Source organism: Diplotaxodon limnothrissa, linkage group LG14, assembly GCF_057381915.1.
Source record: "Diplotaxodon limnothrissa isolate DT_005_m linkage group LG14, D_limnothrissa_male_GT1.1, whole genome shotgun sequence".
Classification (NCBI taxonomy): domain Eukaryota; kingdom Metazoa; phylum Chordata; class Actinopteri; order Cichliformes; family Cichlidae; genus Diplotaxodon; species Diplotaxodon limnothrissa.
In genome coordinates, this window is record NC_140609.1 from 28825970 (window position 1) to 28840920 (window position 14951).

General features: G+C 41.0%; 1 protein-coding gene across 2 annotated transcripts in view; it reads left to right on the forward strand.

The window, feature by feature from the left end:
• Positions 1-14951, forward strand: part of igsf9ba (immunoglobulin superfamily, member 9Ba) — a 71995-nt gene that overhangs the window by 16882 nt on the left and 40162 nt on the right. For both annotated transcript variants that reach the window (XM_085370767.1, XM_085370768.1), the window contains exons 2-3: positions 5404-5601; positions 12678-12824. In XM_085370767.1, the coding sequence (XP_085226893.1) occupies positions 5404-5601; positions 12678-12824 (345 nt within the window). The remainder of the gene's footprint in view (positions 1-5403; positions 5602-12677; positions 12825-14951) is intronic.

Genomic DNA, 14951 nt, shown 5'->3' on the forward strand with positions numbered 1-14951 from the left:
GGTCAATATTCATTATATATCTCAAAATTGCGACTTAATAATGCAAAATTTTAAGATAATAACCTGGGGGTGTGTATATATACATACACACACACACACACACACACACACACACACACACACACACATATATATATATATATATATATATATATATATATATATATATATATATATATATATATATATATATATATATATATATATATATATATATGGTACTCACCTTGTGCTGCTAAAAGTGCAATAGATACAGCGACAGTGTAAAAAAATCCTCAAGCCTCGTTATGAACATTTTCATACTATACTATTTTCTTCATACCACATCAGAACCACTGACTGTGTCCCTCTGCAGGAGGAAATGTTTGCATTTACCAATAATGAGAGTCTTGTGCTTATGAAAAAAAGCTACAATTATTGGCATAACTACTCACCTGAGCTATATTGTTAGCTACCTGCATGTTGTCTTTTTTGGCGAGTGAAATTTGGAAAAATAAATGAATGAATCCTTTTTTTGTTGTTGAACTACTGGCCAGAGGAAGAACTTGTGTTTGATTTTGGTGTTAATTGTCTCTTTAAGGGGTTACAAGACACAAAGAGGTTGATTCAGTCAACTGGATTTTGTTGCTGTTGGCTTGAGGTTTGGGGAAAAAAAATAAATGTTGGAAATGTCCAAACGGGCATATTTCAATATCTTCTAACATTTTGTTACCCAAATGATTCATTGACAAAATGATTTGAGGATATAGAAAAGTCAAAGTCAAAACTAGTATCTAGTTCATACTCCGACTTACTCCCTCTGTATTTTGCTTTTGTTCCTCAACTACTGCCCGTATAGCGGATATATCTTGACAGGTAACTGAATTGTTACCCTTCAGAAATTCATGATCTTAGCAGTAAATCCACTTCAGGCTGAGGACAGAAACGTAAAACATAATAGTCTGCAGGATTTATTAGGTGTCTGATTTATGCAGATCTTACTCAACAGATTTCTACCTCTTTGAATAGTTTCACTGTACAACTTGGGTTCAGCTGACATTTACAATGCCAAAGCAATAACTAGTTGCAACCATCCTAACTGCATTGATTCCTTTATATCTACAGCACTCTTTATTTGAAAGATCTTAAGCATGGACCCTTGTATCACATTTATGAGTTGTTGAGCGCATAAATATTTCCCCTGAATAAGCCCCTATATAAACCCTATTGGGTCGCTGTGTCTCCATTAAGGAAATGAAAGTGGTGACCAAGCCTGTGCTGATTGTTCCCTCATGAGGATCTCATAAAAGAACTTGAGAATTATTGGCCCTGCCATATATTATCTCAAGCCCTGAAAGCCTATTCTGTGTCCAAGGCATGCTCTCTCTGCCACATAGATCCAAAAATAATGTGAGTTAGAAATCTGAGCTGCTAAACTCCTGCAACCTCAACTGTCTGCAGAGAAAACAATGGATTTCAGCAGCATGCACTGCTGTTCCACCGGGTTTGAGTGTGTGCTTTATGTCAAGTGACTCTACTTACTCAAACCAAACAATGTATCCACTGTGCTTCATTATGGATAGGAACTTGTGTTTTTTTTCCTCTGAAAGCCTCGAAGTACAAATGCTGGACACTGTTTTACACCCGAAACACTCACTGCGTTCACCCCCCCAAAAAGAAAGCAAAATATTATTTTATGATCACCCAAAGTTAAGTCTTTGGCTAGGTTTGTTACACTTTTATCGTTCGTCATCTAAGAAAATTTACTATTAGACAAAGATAACCTGAGTAAATACAAAATGCAGTTTTTAGACAACGATTACATTGATTAAGGGAAAAAAGTTATCCAAACCTGCCTAGCCTTTTATGAAAAAGTAATTTCACACTAATAACTGGTTGTGCCACTCTTGGCAGTAAGAATTGCAGTCAAGCATTCCTAACTGGCATGAGTCTTTAACATCACTAGAGGAATTTTGGCCCATTCCTCTCTGCAAAATTCAGCTATATTAAGGGGTTTTTAAGCATGGACGGCCTGTTTAAGGGCATGCCAAAGCACCAAAGTCTCCGCTTTGATTAGGCCGCTCTGAAAGCTTCATTTAGTTTTGAACTTGCTGATGTGTTTCAGTTCTTCTGCGTAACAAGGGTCCACCTGAAATTTAGGGCACAAAAAGATGGTCAAATCTTCTCCTTCACAATTTTCTGTTTAAGAGTAGAATTCACGATTCCTTCAAAACTATATCAAGTCATACAGGTCCTAAAACACCAAAGCCATCACCAACACACTACCACCATCATGTTTGACTGTTGGTATTGTATTAGTTTTATGTAAGGAGGCTCAAACTTTCCAAAAAGTTAAACTTAGGTCTAAGCAGTTCACAGAATATTTTACCCAGAGTCTTGAGAAAATCAAATCAAATCAAGATGTTTTCTGGTAAATGTTAATAAGCCTTTGTGGGGGGTTTTGATCAGTAGTGTTTGCAGAGTAACTTGCAGAGTCTCTTTCTTATTATTGAGTCATGAACACAGACCTTAGCTAAGGCAAGTGAGGACTGAAGTTCTTCAGATGTTGTTCTGCGCTTTTTTTGACCTCATGGATAGGTTAGTGTCCTTCTGGTAGTCCAGCCACTATTGTCACTAACCCGTTTAGATTGGGAACACAAGGAAACTACTAGCCTGTCTTTGTTTGGAGGTAACACAATCCATCTACTAACATGGATTATAAGGACCTTTACTGTTACAATGGTGTGTGCAGGATTAAACATTTATCAAGTCAGTGCATGTGCAACTAATCCCAAAAGGTCAACCTGTGGACACACACAATTTAATTCTACTCTCGAGTTTGTATGATGCCATAGAGAGGCCACTTGTTTTGTACGGCTGTCTAAGGCACACAGCTCTGGCTGTGAGTATAGAAAGCCCCAATCTATTGTTAAAGTCTTCTGCTTGTGAGGGGCAGCCAATCAGGTAGCTAAAGCAGCTTCTTTCGGACAATGTTTTATGTGTAAAATTATTTTAAACAGTGAATCACACCAAGCTGCTCTAGTAGAGTCCAAGGGAAAAAAAAATGGATCTGAAAATAATGATCATAATTCACCCTCCAATAATTATAGCAGTACAAGAAATATGGTTAAAAAAAAGTGTATTTGGCTGCATTTTCTGGACCAGTCCAGCTCTTAGTGTTTTGGTGACAAACAGTTTTCAAGAATGCCAGTATGTCTATTTTCTACATTTTTTGAACCGAGAGCTTTAAGGCACTCTGGGATTCACTGAACTAGAATTACTCTTTCATCCTTTTTTAAATAGAATTTAACAGCTGAATGTTGTGTGATATGCCCCAGCACAATCACCTGATGGGCGTTGAGGGGGTTATTATAATCGTTGTGAAAGTGTTATAAATGAGCCTGCAATGGAGCATGTTCAGGTGTGAATTCCAGACTTTTGGCGAGCCTGAAAGGATTAGTATAGCAGATTTCTGATTTTGTTGCGCTGATATGGACTGGACAGGTTTCTACAGAAGCTCATTAAAAGGCTTGTATCACTTGCAGGGTGGTTTTATGCCCACAGAAGCACTTTTCAACCATTAGCTCCCTTCAGTGTTCAGTCTTAGCAATCTTTGTCCATTTTGACATGCTACAGTTTACTTATTTTAGTGAATAATGTTTTATTACTAACATGATCTAGCTGGTACAAAGTGGTGTGCTTATGCTATTTCTTTCCTATATAACTTCTTTTATAGGTTTTTAAAAATTGCATCACCCCAGTTTTATGTTATAGGCCATGTTTGAATGGTTATAGGCAGTCATGCACACTTGTTTCAGTTGGTTTATGCTGCTCATTAGAGCTTAGTGTTGCACAGTATGCCTGCTTTTCCTTGTGACTAAAGAGGCACAGTAGCAAAGCAGATTCCAGCACTGAAGGCTGTAACTGGCAGACCATATCTCCACTTTAAAAAGTGTAATTTGATTAAATCTGCTCTGTTTCAGTCTAGAATCTGTGCCGGCTGAAACGAATAAAGTGGATTAACTCTGTCAAAGGATAATGCAGATTAAGCTGGTAAACACAATCACTAAGTGGTGCATATGGCCTGTAGGGGTGGAGTCAAAGCTTCATTTTTAAAAAAAATATTTTTGGTAGAGGAACTGGGCGAAGAGATTTGTTTTTTGTTTTTTTTAATGCACAGGTGAAAGGCATGTGTTCATATTTTCAATTGTGACAAGGTGGTCCAACATCATAACATACACGCATGGCCACCCACTCCCGCCCGGCGTGTAACAGCAGCTCTGCTTGAGCCCAAAATACCTCCAAGTCGTCACATATTTGTTCTTCAGTAAAAATGATCCCTGATGATGCGAACGTTACTGCTAATGAATGGTAAATGGTAAATGGCCTGTATTTATATAGCGCTTTACTAGTCCCTAAGGACCCCAAAGCGCTTTACATATCCAGTCATCCACCCATTCACACACACATTCATACACTGGTGATGGTAAGCTACATTGTAGCCACAGCCACCCTGGGGCGCACTGACAGAGGCGAGGCTGCCGGACACTGGCGCCACCGGGCCCTCTGACCACCACCAGTAGGCAACGGGTGAAGTGTCTTGCCCAAGGACACAACGACCGAGACTGTCCAAGCCGGGGCTCGAACCGGCAACCTTCCGATTACAAGGCGACCTCCCAACATCAGAATAACTTAACACATAATGAAAGTGTTAAGTTATTCAGCTGGTGTTTCTCTGGAGTGAAACGTCAGCATGTCTCTTGATCCCTGAAGCGATTTTCCCCCTGGGTGAGGGCGGGTGGTCATGCTTGCTCTGACGGTGGAGATACAGCCAGCTCAATGAAAGGCAGGGGTGGCAGCTGGAGAAAATCCATTCCCAGAGTGAGCGTTCTGCTGAGGCAGGTATGCCGACCTTTGAGTCATCTGATAGGTCAACGCTCGGCAGCGTGCCTGGACATTCATGGCTAAACGCCAAGCCTGGTGGTGCTCATAGTAAAGCTCATCTGAGCAACAGCCAGCTATGATCAATGGAACCCCTTGGCAGCTCATTTATTGTACAGTATGGCACAGCCGCAAAACACTCAACCAACAGATGCAGGTGACAGATGACGATAGGCCGATAGGATGAGGGGTTTTCACATGTGCGCGGTCACCGGTGCACTACCACCTCACTGTACAGTACAGCGCTCTTTGAATAAAATGTACTTTTAATCCATTAGTTTAGTCGATCGCGTTGAATCGCCACCCCAATTATTGTTTGTAAATTAGTCTTGAATGAAATGGGATTTTCCTGCTTAGTCTGCAGGATTTCAGCGCATGAAGATTTTCCTGTTTCTTGTTCTCCTGCATGTCACGCACCAGCTGTGCTGCGATGAACATGAAAATGACGTGTTTGCCCACAAAACGTCTTCCCTCTCCTTCCAGGTGCCCACGGAGTGAGAGAGGAGCCCCGGTTTGTGACGGCGCGCGCTGGAGAGAGCGTGATCCTGGGGTGTGACGTGTCCCCTCCCCTGGACGGCCAGCAGCCCCCCTATGTGGTGGAGTGGTTCAGGTTTGGAGTGTCTATTCCCTTCTTCATCAACTTCCGCTTCTACCCTCCTCATGTGGATCCAGAATACACTGGTAAGACAACTGTAGGTCTGGCTAAAATAAAGTAATGCAGCTACAGAGAGCAGACAAATACAGAAACATTGTGAGTAATAAGTTTTATCCATGATGGATTTAGTCTAAAACCTCTGAATTAATGTGGACTTGGATGCCTCCTGGGATAAGTGAGGATCAAAATCTTATCAACTGCCAAGCACGCTGAATCTGAGACTTTTTATTGTTGACACTGCAGCAGAAACAATGTTGACAACATAATTTCACGCTACATACAGCGGTCAAATTGAAGAACACCCCGCGGGACGAGCACACATGTTTATCTGTATGTAATATGAACCGAATTCGAGTGCATACCAAACAGTGAATGGTGCCAAAATCATAGTTAATATAGGTTAAGATATATTTACCTACTAGCACCTCTAAGACTCTTTTCATTGACATCTAGATATAATCCACACTTGATTGTGATGTATCTATCTTGAACTTCAGGTTTTTGCTCATATAAACCCAACTGTCCCCTCTCAGATGGTCATTAATGAACTTTAGAGTTGTTGATAGGTGGATTCTGCTTATTTCCTCTCCTTTAATTCTGCATTGAAATAAATCTTCCCCCACACGCCACAGTAATTCTATAAAGACAAAAAAAGATAACAAAACATCTCATTTTTTCCTCGTTTTAGTTGTTTCACCTTGTTTCAGTAAAGACGTCTTCGATCAACCTGTCAAGTCAGCCCCCGATCTTGTGGCTCATGGCTATAGTAATGATATATTATTACAGAAACATTGCAATGTTTAGCTCCAAGGGTCCTGCATAACTATAATCATTCGGTAAACATTTCTATGATTGCGCAGGATATAGATTTTCCTGCACTGCTGCAGACCTTATTATGAGCTTTTGGCTGAGAGCGGGACCATTTCAAACAGATTGTAGTGCAAATGTGCTGTGCACATGTGTACCTCTCAGTCGTATTTCATTGAGAAGATTGACCTGCAATTTCAGCTTGATCCACAGTGTTTTCCCCTCAGAATCGTACTTCTGCTGTTTGAGCATCAGGCGAGTGGCTCATCGCGCACCGAGGCTTTTATGCGGCTCGAGAACGACTGGGTGTTCAGAGCTGTGCAGGAAAAGCAGAAAAAAACATTCACAATAATTGAATAGTGCATTGAACATGTAGGCCTTCCCACACACTCATAAAATATACAGAGCACATAAAGTACAGAGTCAGTAAAGTATATTAAAAAAGCCCCCACATGTACATGTAGAAAAAGAAAAGTAATCTCATGTTAGTAAACCCTAACAATCTTTGCTTTTATAGAGATGTAACTGGAGTTTAGAATGATTTAGATGAATGTGCCTAATGTGTGAAGCTGCATCCTTTTAATGGGGGATTTATTGCAAGTCTGTTTTTATTTAAGCAGATGTGCAGACGGGGAGCAACATGAGCATCATTCTGTTTTTACTTTGCTTGTTTTTTGGTCTACCAGCTCCTGAAAGAATAACCTGGCTGTTAAATGCATTTCTATGATCACTACCTGTGTCTTAACCGTGTCTGTGTGCTGTCTGGTGCCGGCACAGTACTTAACACTGGGATTTTTCTAAACTCAGCTGACGGTTGAGGCCAAAGTGATGTCCTAAAGCAGTGAGAGTGAACAAAAACAATAAAGCCGTGCGCTGTAAAATTAAAACTACGATGCCGCAGAGCTCCGCAGAGTCGAAATTGAACCGCAGAGTCGGGCAACCACTTTTACATTTGATCCTCTGTTAATATAAAATTATTGATTATAGCTGCTTTAAGGTTAGGGTACAAAATGTGTTTACCTCACATTCATCACAGCGTAACACAAGTCAAGACAGTATGTCTGCAGCAGGCTCTGTGCTGAGTGCTTACAGCAGGAAATTGGTTCTTCTGATGTTGCCTCAGCGGCTGTGATAAGATGGTGAGTTGTCAGAACGAGGTCAGATTTAGCCCTTCCCTTTTCTCACCTCTTTAGAAGCACAAAGCTTCTGGCTGACCTGGTAATAGGCTGTGAAATAAATGAAGACGTGACTTCCCGAAGAAGCCGAGGATTTACCTCCTCAGCTTGAGTGTCCTAAATGTGGACGTGAAAGAGTTTTCTGCTTTTATTTATATGAATCATGTAAAGCCTGTAAATAATACAGCAATCACTGGAATTCTTCCCGGTGGGCTTTTAATGCAGGATCTTCACGGCAAAGAAGCCTAATGGCAGTGACTCGCTGTCTTGGGAGCGCCCCTTTTTATTATACAGTGGCTACAGTAGACGTTGCAGCTGCTGAAGCGTTTCACTGTTTAGGCTCGTGACTAACAGCTTTTTGTGTGAACAAACAGCACTTTTCTACACTTCACTGTGCTCACTTGGACTAGTGGGCCTTCGCCATGTGGCATTAGGTCCACTGTTGAGGAATTACCAGTGAACAGATGCAACTTGAATATAGCCAGTCTCATTACATAGATTAAAGTGTTTCTGGGGATTGCATGTGCATGGTGACAGCGTAATAATGACACTGGACTGCAGTTTATGAGATGCTCCTTTGGGCGCTTAATGGGCCCGTGTGGTCTCAGAGCTCATCTGGGCTATTCCCATGAATCGTTATCACTCAGTATGAATAAAGTTGATGAATAGAGGAAATGTGTGATTATTCCATCACACAGCTGCTACCAAAACAGAGAAGATTATCCATGAATACTGTACTTACTTGCGCGCATATTTTCACTCTGATGATTGCACTTTTGATTCCAGGAATCCATTCGGGTTCAATGCATCGGTTTGTCTAGGCCTATCAGTCTTGTTAATTATCCGGTTTTAAAGACTGTTAAGAGACCTATAGCACAATCATTTCTATGTGTCATTCAAATCTAAGACGAGATGTTTTCATTGCAGCTGTGTGTGTGTGTTTTTTTGCCTCTTTAACTCGATGCAAAATGCAAAATTATACAGATCTCTCTGCTATCCTGGATCATTTTGTTTGCCAGTTTGACCTGCAGCTATATGGAAATTATAACATTAAAAAACATCTATTTTTGTGCCTGCTGTAGCAAAGACACAATCAATAATTCAGATGTGCAGCTTGTGAAATTTTAGTGTCAGATCCTGCCGCTTTGGGACAAGCTGTTGGAAAACTGAATCATATCTCTTTTGCCACCATGTTTAGCCCCAGCTTGCATGTGGATAATACGGATATGTAATAATCAGTTATCTGCAGATGGATGCAGAGATGATGCAATGTGTTGCATTTTTCTTAATATTAAAAATAAGAGGAGTTGTTTAGAGAGTTTGGTTTTGCTTGTTCAGGGCTGAGTTAGGAGCAGCCTGTTAGTAGTAATGCATCAATAGTGGATATTTTAGCATGACATAATTCAAAAAATGTAGCAAAATCGAAATTTCTGACAGCCATGCAATACGCTGGTTTTAATGTGGTAAAGCAATAAAAGTAAAATAACCACACATTCACGTTAAAAAGCAGCAAGGTGTGCTTGATCCGAAGAGAAAACCTGCGTCCATGCTGCAAACGATCCGGCGAGCTGAGATCACAGGAAATGAATGACATTTGGTGACTTCAAGCAGCCGCGAGCAAAATAACCGCTGGTGATTTGAAGCGGGCGTGACCCAAGATACATTTATCTCAGCTTCCTGGTGAGCGACTGAAGCAACATCCAATAAAAGCACGACAGCACTGTTAACTGACGTTTGAACTTGTAGTAAATATTTTAGTGGGTTACCGAGGCAACCAGAGCATAGAACCTTCTCCAGCTTCAAGGCGATGTACCTTCAAGTCTGGACTGTGTGGTAGCTTTAGCATGAAACTAAACCAGGCGGCCTCCCTTGCTTCCAAGCCCAGCACTGTTCACAAAATGAAAACTTTCAATGGAAGAGAAATAGTCATAAGGTACAACATGGACTCTGGCTCAACCCTCAACAATCTACAAAAAAAAGGTTTCTAATTAAGCTGATTCAGGGAATTAAAAACTATACTAGCTAAAACACTTCCAAAGTTTTGCAAAAGTTCAATAAAAAGCCAGGTTTAAAGCAGGTAAAACATGAAAATCAGAAGGTCCCAATATGTTTTTTTATGATTTTGATGAAGTTGGTGCTTTGGATTTATGTGTGCCATTGTTTGCATGTTCAAATGCAAATGGGAAAAAAGATGTTGTGTAAAAAATTTATGCAATATACAATAAAATAACCGCTGGTGACAGAAAGTGTGCGTAACCTGAGATAATCTTTTCTCAACCGGTGACTGAAATATTCTCAAGTAAACAACTATCAGCTTCAAAGGAATGCACGGCAAGCGCCTAGCAGTAAGAGCGCATGTAAAGTCAATGATATTCAGTGACTTCAAGCAATGATGGATGAAATAACTGCAGTCAATGTGAAAATAGGGAGCCCTGAATTCAATTTTTTAAACTGACCACCAATGAGAGTGCAGGACTGACAAATGACTGGGTAGTAAATACATAAGAGCGTTACCTAGACAACCAGTCTACTAGCAAACCACGGGGATGTTTGCTGGTGACCAACCATCGGCGACAAACCCAAAAGCAATGTGCACCAGGCTTTAGATTACTGAATTAACCACGATGTGCCGTTTCACTCTATAATGGGGAAAGACTGAATTCAAATTTTTTTGTACTCTTACTACAACAACGTTTTCCTTTAGCCATATTCTTTTTACTCACATGTGAAACTCAGCTGACTTAAAATGTGTCTTTTCTCAATGTGTTTGCCAACTTTGTCACTTTGGATCTTCAGTATTTACTTTTCAAAGCTTTCCTATCTGACATAGCCTGTGATGTGATCTGAACAAGGTGTTGGCCCCTCTGTTTTCACAGCAGACAGAACCCTGTACTGTGTAAGTGGTGTATACCCAGGAGGCCCATTCTGACGTGGATACAGTGCTGTTAACTCTGTTTACAGCAGCACCCTCTCACTCCTTGACAAATAGAAGCTGAGACTGATCCCTACCCTTCATGCCACCACCCACCCCACTCAGCACTTCAAAAATAGCCCTGACTTTTTAAAGACGATCTACCTTTTTACTGCAAGACTGCAGTCCGCGCTTCTCTCGCTTCCTCTGTACTGTATTGATTTTCCACTAACAAAAAAAACGTCAGTTTTCTACCCCAGCCACGGCAGCAATCACAGGGTTGGGTATCTATCTATTGCATTTTTGTACCGGTAGAGCAATTCAGCCCGCCCTCAGCATCGATAGATTTGCCTGACATTTAGTCTGAAGTAAGAGGAAACAGTGCTTACAGAACATCTACACATCAAAGTTGGGAAAAATGCTCCATTTCCAAACACTCGTCAGACAGAGGAGATTCGAATGTTTTAGTCTGTCGGGCTGTCAGATGCAGCCATGTGAGCAGCGGGCTGGAGGCTTGAAGACAGACAGCTTAGCAGCTGAAGATTTCACCATGCCTGGCTTCCTGAATGTCTCTCATCCCTTGTGATTTCCTCCTTTTAGAATTCCAATTTATCCTCAGCCTTGAAGTAAAAAGAGTTGGGGATGGAGAAGTTTCGTAAGAAAGATCATTTATGTGAAGTGGAAAGCTGGTCTTTTCCCACAGCGACACCAAACGCTGTATTAAAATTCAGCTAAAGGTGTGACTGGCAGTTCTAAGGATAAATCATAATACTTCGGCCCATGTGGATGCTCGTAAAAGTTGTGACATTTAATAAGTTAAAGAACTAGTTTTACATTTTGGGAATTTATATATATATATATATATATATATATATATATATATATATATATATATATATATATATATATATATATGTGTGTGTGTGTGTGTGTGTGTGTGTGTGTGTGTGTGTGTGTGTGTGTGTGTTGGGGACACTCATAGGGATTCTGTTGTAACCCTATGAAACAGAAGTTTGGCTTAGAGAAAAGACTTCCACAAACACCTATTAGCAACAAATAAAACTTCTTGTCCACTTAGTAGTTTGTCTGATTGCTATACAGTGACATTTGGCATAAAAATCATTTGTGTCATTATTTAGAAAGAAAGGGTATTGACAAGATTGCATGCAAGCTGTGGGATCTCAGAGATTTTTGTGAGTGACGTTAGCGCATAAACTGATTTACCAGCATCATTCTTAATAAATCTGGCCCATAGGCATCTTTTAAGGTCTTTTTTGTGTCTCTGCCACTTTAAGCACATACACTCTGCTGTTTGCACTCACTGCAGTGCCTGCGAACCAGTATCGGTCCCATAATATGGGAAAAGCCTACTGGTCAGAATTTTTCTTTTGATTATAATTACGGCTGTATTCTTTTAATTGTGTATTAAGAGGACTGAAGAAATCTTCAGTTGAATCTAGGTCAGCTGTTTACAGCTGTTTGCGCTCATACATTAAACTAAAATAACCATCTCCTCTTTAAAGCGGGCTATGGGCTTGACATTCTGTCAAGACGGAAAATGTCCATATTCCCTCATAATATCAAAACCATTCTGCTCTCAAATCGACTCTGCGTGCTGTTTATATCTGTGTGTGTTTCCTTAGAGTTCAGAGACTTAGAAGTCAGGTTGATTGAAGGCTCTAAATTGCCCGTAAGTATGACTGTACAGTAAGTGTTTGGGACTGTCTGTCTGTGTTAGCTCTACAAGAGACTGGCAGCCAGTGTTTTCCTTCCTTCCATCTAGTGCTTGGAAAGGCTCCAGTCTGATGTAGTGCCTGAATACGAGTAAGCAGTTTGAAAAAGACCTCAAAAATGAATCAGTTTGTCATACCTGACTTTGCGGATCAAAAGGCTTGAGTTTACGACGCCCTTACAAGGAAAAGGAAAATATATGAATCTTTAGTTTATCTTTATATATTATTTTTTGAACATCTGGAACATGCTTAGAAGCGTTATACGACTGTGAGCTGTGGACTACTGTCAGAGCAGAAATAAAACTCACACTCTTACAGCCACTGCCCTAAAATAAAGCACTTAACCCCCAGCTGCTATGATGGATCTTTTTGGTGACCAGCAAAGCTCTTGGGTGTGTGTATGGTGGTATCTCTAAAGATACATTTAAAGTACTGAAGTGGTTAATTCTGCTTTTTTCCCTCCCTGCTGTCTGCAGGTAGAGCCTCTCTGCATGGGAAGGCCTCCCTGCAGATTGACCCAGTGCGCTCCGAGGACCAGGGCTGGTATGAGTGCAGGGTCCTGATGCTGGAGCAGCAGTACGACACCTTCCACAACGGCAGCTGGGTGCACCTCACAGTCAATGGTGAGTCATCTGGCCAAACAGCCTACCTTCTGACCTGGAAGTGTGAGTCTGTGAAGACAAAAAAAAGAAAAAGAAAAGAGGATCGGCTTAAGCTCCGTGTGTTTTTATGATAAGGATAATCACGTAGATTTATCATTGGCATTTCAATTAAAGATGTGGGAATGGTACATTGTTATTAGAAAAAATCTATTTATTTATTTTGCTTTAAATATTTAATTTCATTCATTTTTTTATGCTAACTGGACCTTTTTTTAGTTGCTCACAGGCCTCCTTCTTTTACTCATCTTTCATTTACAGAAAAATTCAAATTTATCAGTGTATTTGAGTCAGGCACTGTTTTAGGTCACTCCTGTAGCTCCTTTATAAAAGGCCTCAAGGAAAAAAAGGGATGAGCGTCTGGTTAGAGGAGGATTGATTGTGTCTAGTTTAAGGCGGTTCCGGCAGGGATTGTCTGTGATAGTCTGAGAGCTATCAAACTGATGACCAGGCGGAAAAAAAATCTGCACCTTTGCATTTCTCAGGAATGCCCCAGCGGCGCAGAGACTCCTGTGCAAAGTGTGTCTTCACATTGCGCAGCGATGCCTTTGTACTCTGTGCGTTTCAGCCTTTTTCGGAAAGATATTCGCAGTAAGCTCCTGTTTTACAGTCGATGCTTGCTGCAGATGCACGGCGCAGCAAAGATGCAATAAAGAAACCGCGGCACACTCGTGCAGGAGACGAGATTGTGGAGTACTATCAGTCGCAATTCTTTTGTTAGCTTTTTGGTTACTGATTTTATGTGTCAGGGAATGTTTCCTAAGCAGACTTTTGGAAGAGAAACCGAAAGCGGTGAATTTCTTGCGGTAAAGCGTCACAGGACTCTAAGTTCAGAAAGCTGTAATCCTCTGTGCTGTTAGAGAGAGACTTTAGAGACAAAGTACTGTCAGGCTCATTCACATGTATATTTTTGGTCTTTGAACTTCGAGCTTGAGAGCTGTGTGAAAGTCATGCATATTTGAGTTGATCATGCATATGTTTTACAAGATGCTTTTCTCGTATTTGAATAGTGATTACACTGCACTGCGTGCAAAATTCTCTATGAAAAAAAAGATCATTTATACTGTCCAGTGCACAGCATAATCACTTTGTAAAAATGGTGATTATCGGTGCTTTGCTTTGAATTTGTGTTTTGCCACATCGGGCATTGCAAATGATTTTCTAACGCGTGCTCCATGTAACGGACGTTAACTCAAAGCTGACACGAGAGCATCCCATTTCGCGTGCTTGTGTGCGGCTGAAAGAAATCTCTGTTTGCTGGTTAATGTCGGATAGGGTGAATCGGTCATAGTGAGCGTCACCTGCGCACTCTTGTGATGTTTGGAGTTTGTGAACATCTGTAGGCGTGTGCGTATGAATGTCTTGTTGTGTAGGCATACTGCATCTCTGTAGCTGCTTCATCAATATTCACTTTCAACTGCCCCCCTCCCCTCCTTCGTGTGCTGGTCTCTACTCCTGTCAGGCCTTCCAACAGAAACAGAGCTCCTCTGGCTTCAACACATCTAATAATATCCCCGAATCTCATGTATATTTGGCATTTTATATGTCTGCATTTTGTAAGACCTCATGTATGTATGCAATGCCGCTCTCGATAGAGTGCACGCACAGCTCTACTCACAGATGGACATGTTTTGCTGGTATAAATATTTAGTTGGAGTTTTGTTATGTAAACAACAGACAGACATTCATGAAAAAATCAAAAGCTGTTTCAGCGTCTAGACATCTAACAGGGGAGTTCATATGAAGCCTTTTTGCTACTGTTGTCCCTTAAATGGGGGTCTGTGAAGGAAGCAGGTGCCATTTTCGTCTGGCCTAGGCACAGACACTAAGGGCACTCATTTCCTTTGGCCGTTAGTATTTGCATATACTGCTTCTTTGAGTTCCTGTGACTGGCCTTAACTTCCTGCCAAGCGGAGAGGGAATTCATGCCCACTCAGTGGCAGGTGTCAGATGGCAAGGCCTTGTGCCCGAAAAAGACACTAAGGCTACTCTCTCTCTGTTTTCTCCCTCCCTCGTCTTCTTCTTGCCTTTGTAAGAAGCATAGTCCTCAAGCATCAGTAAGCTTTTTAAGAAAGCAAAAAGAAAGTGCCC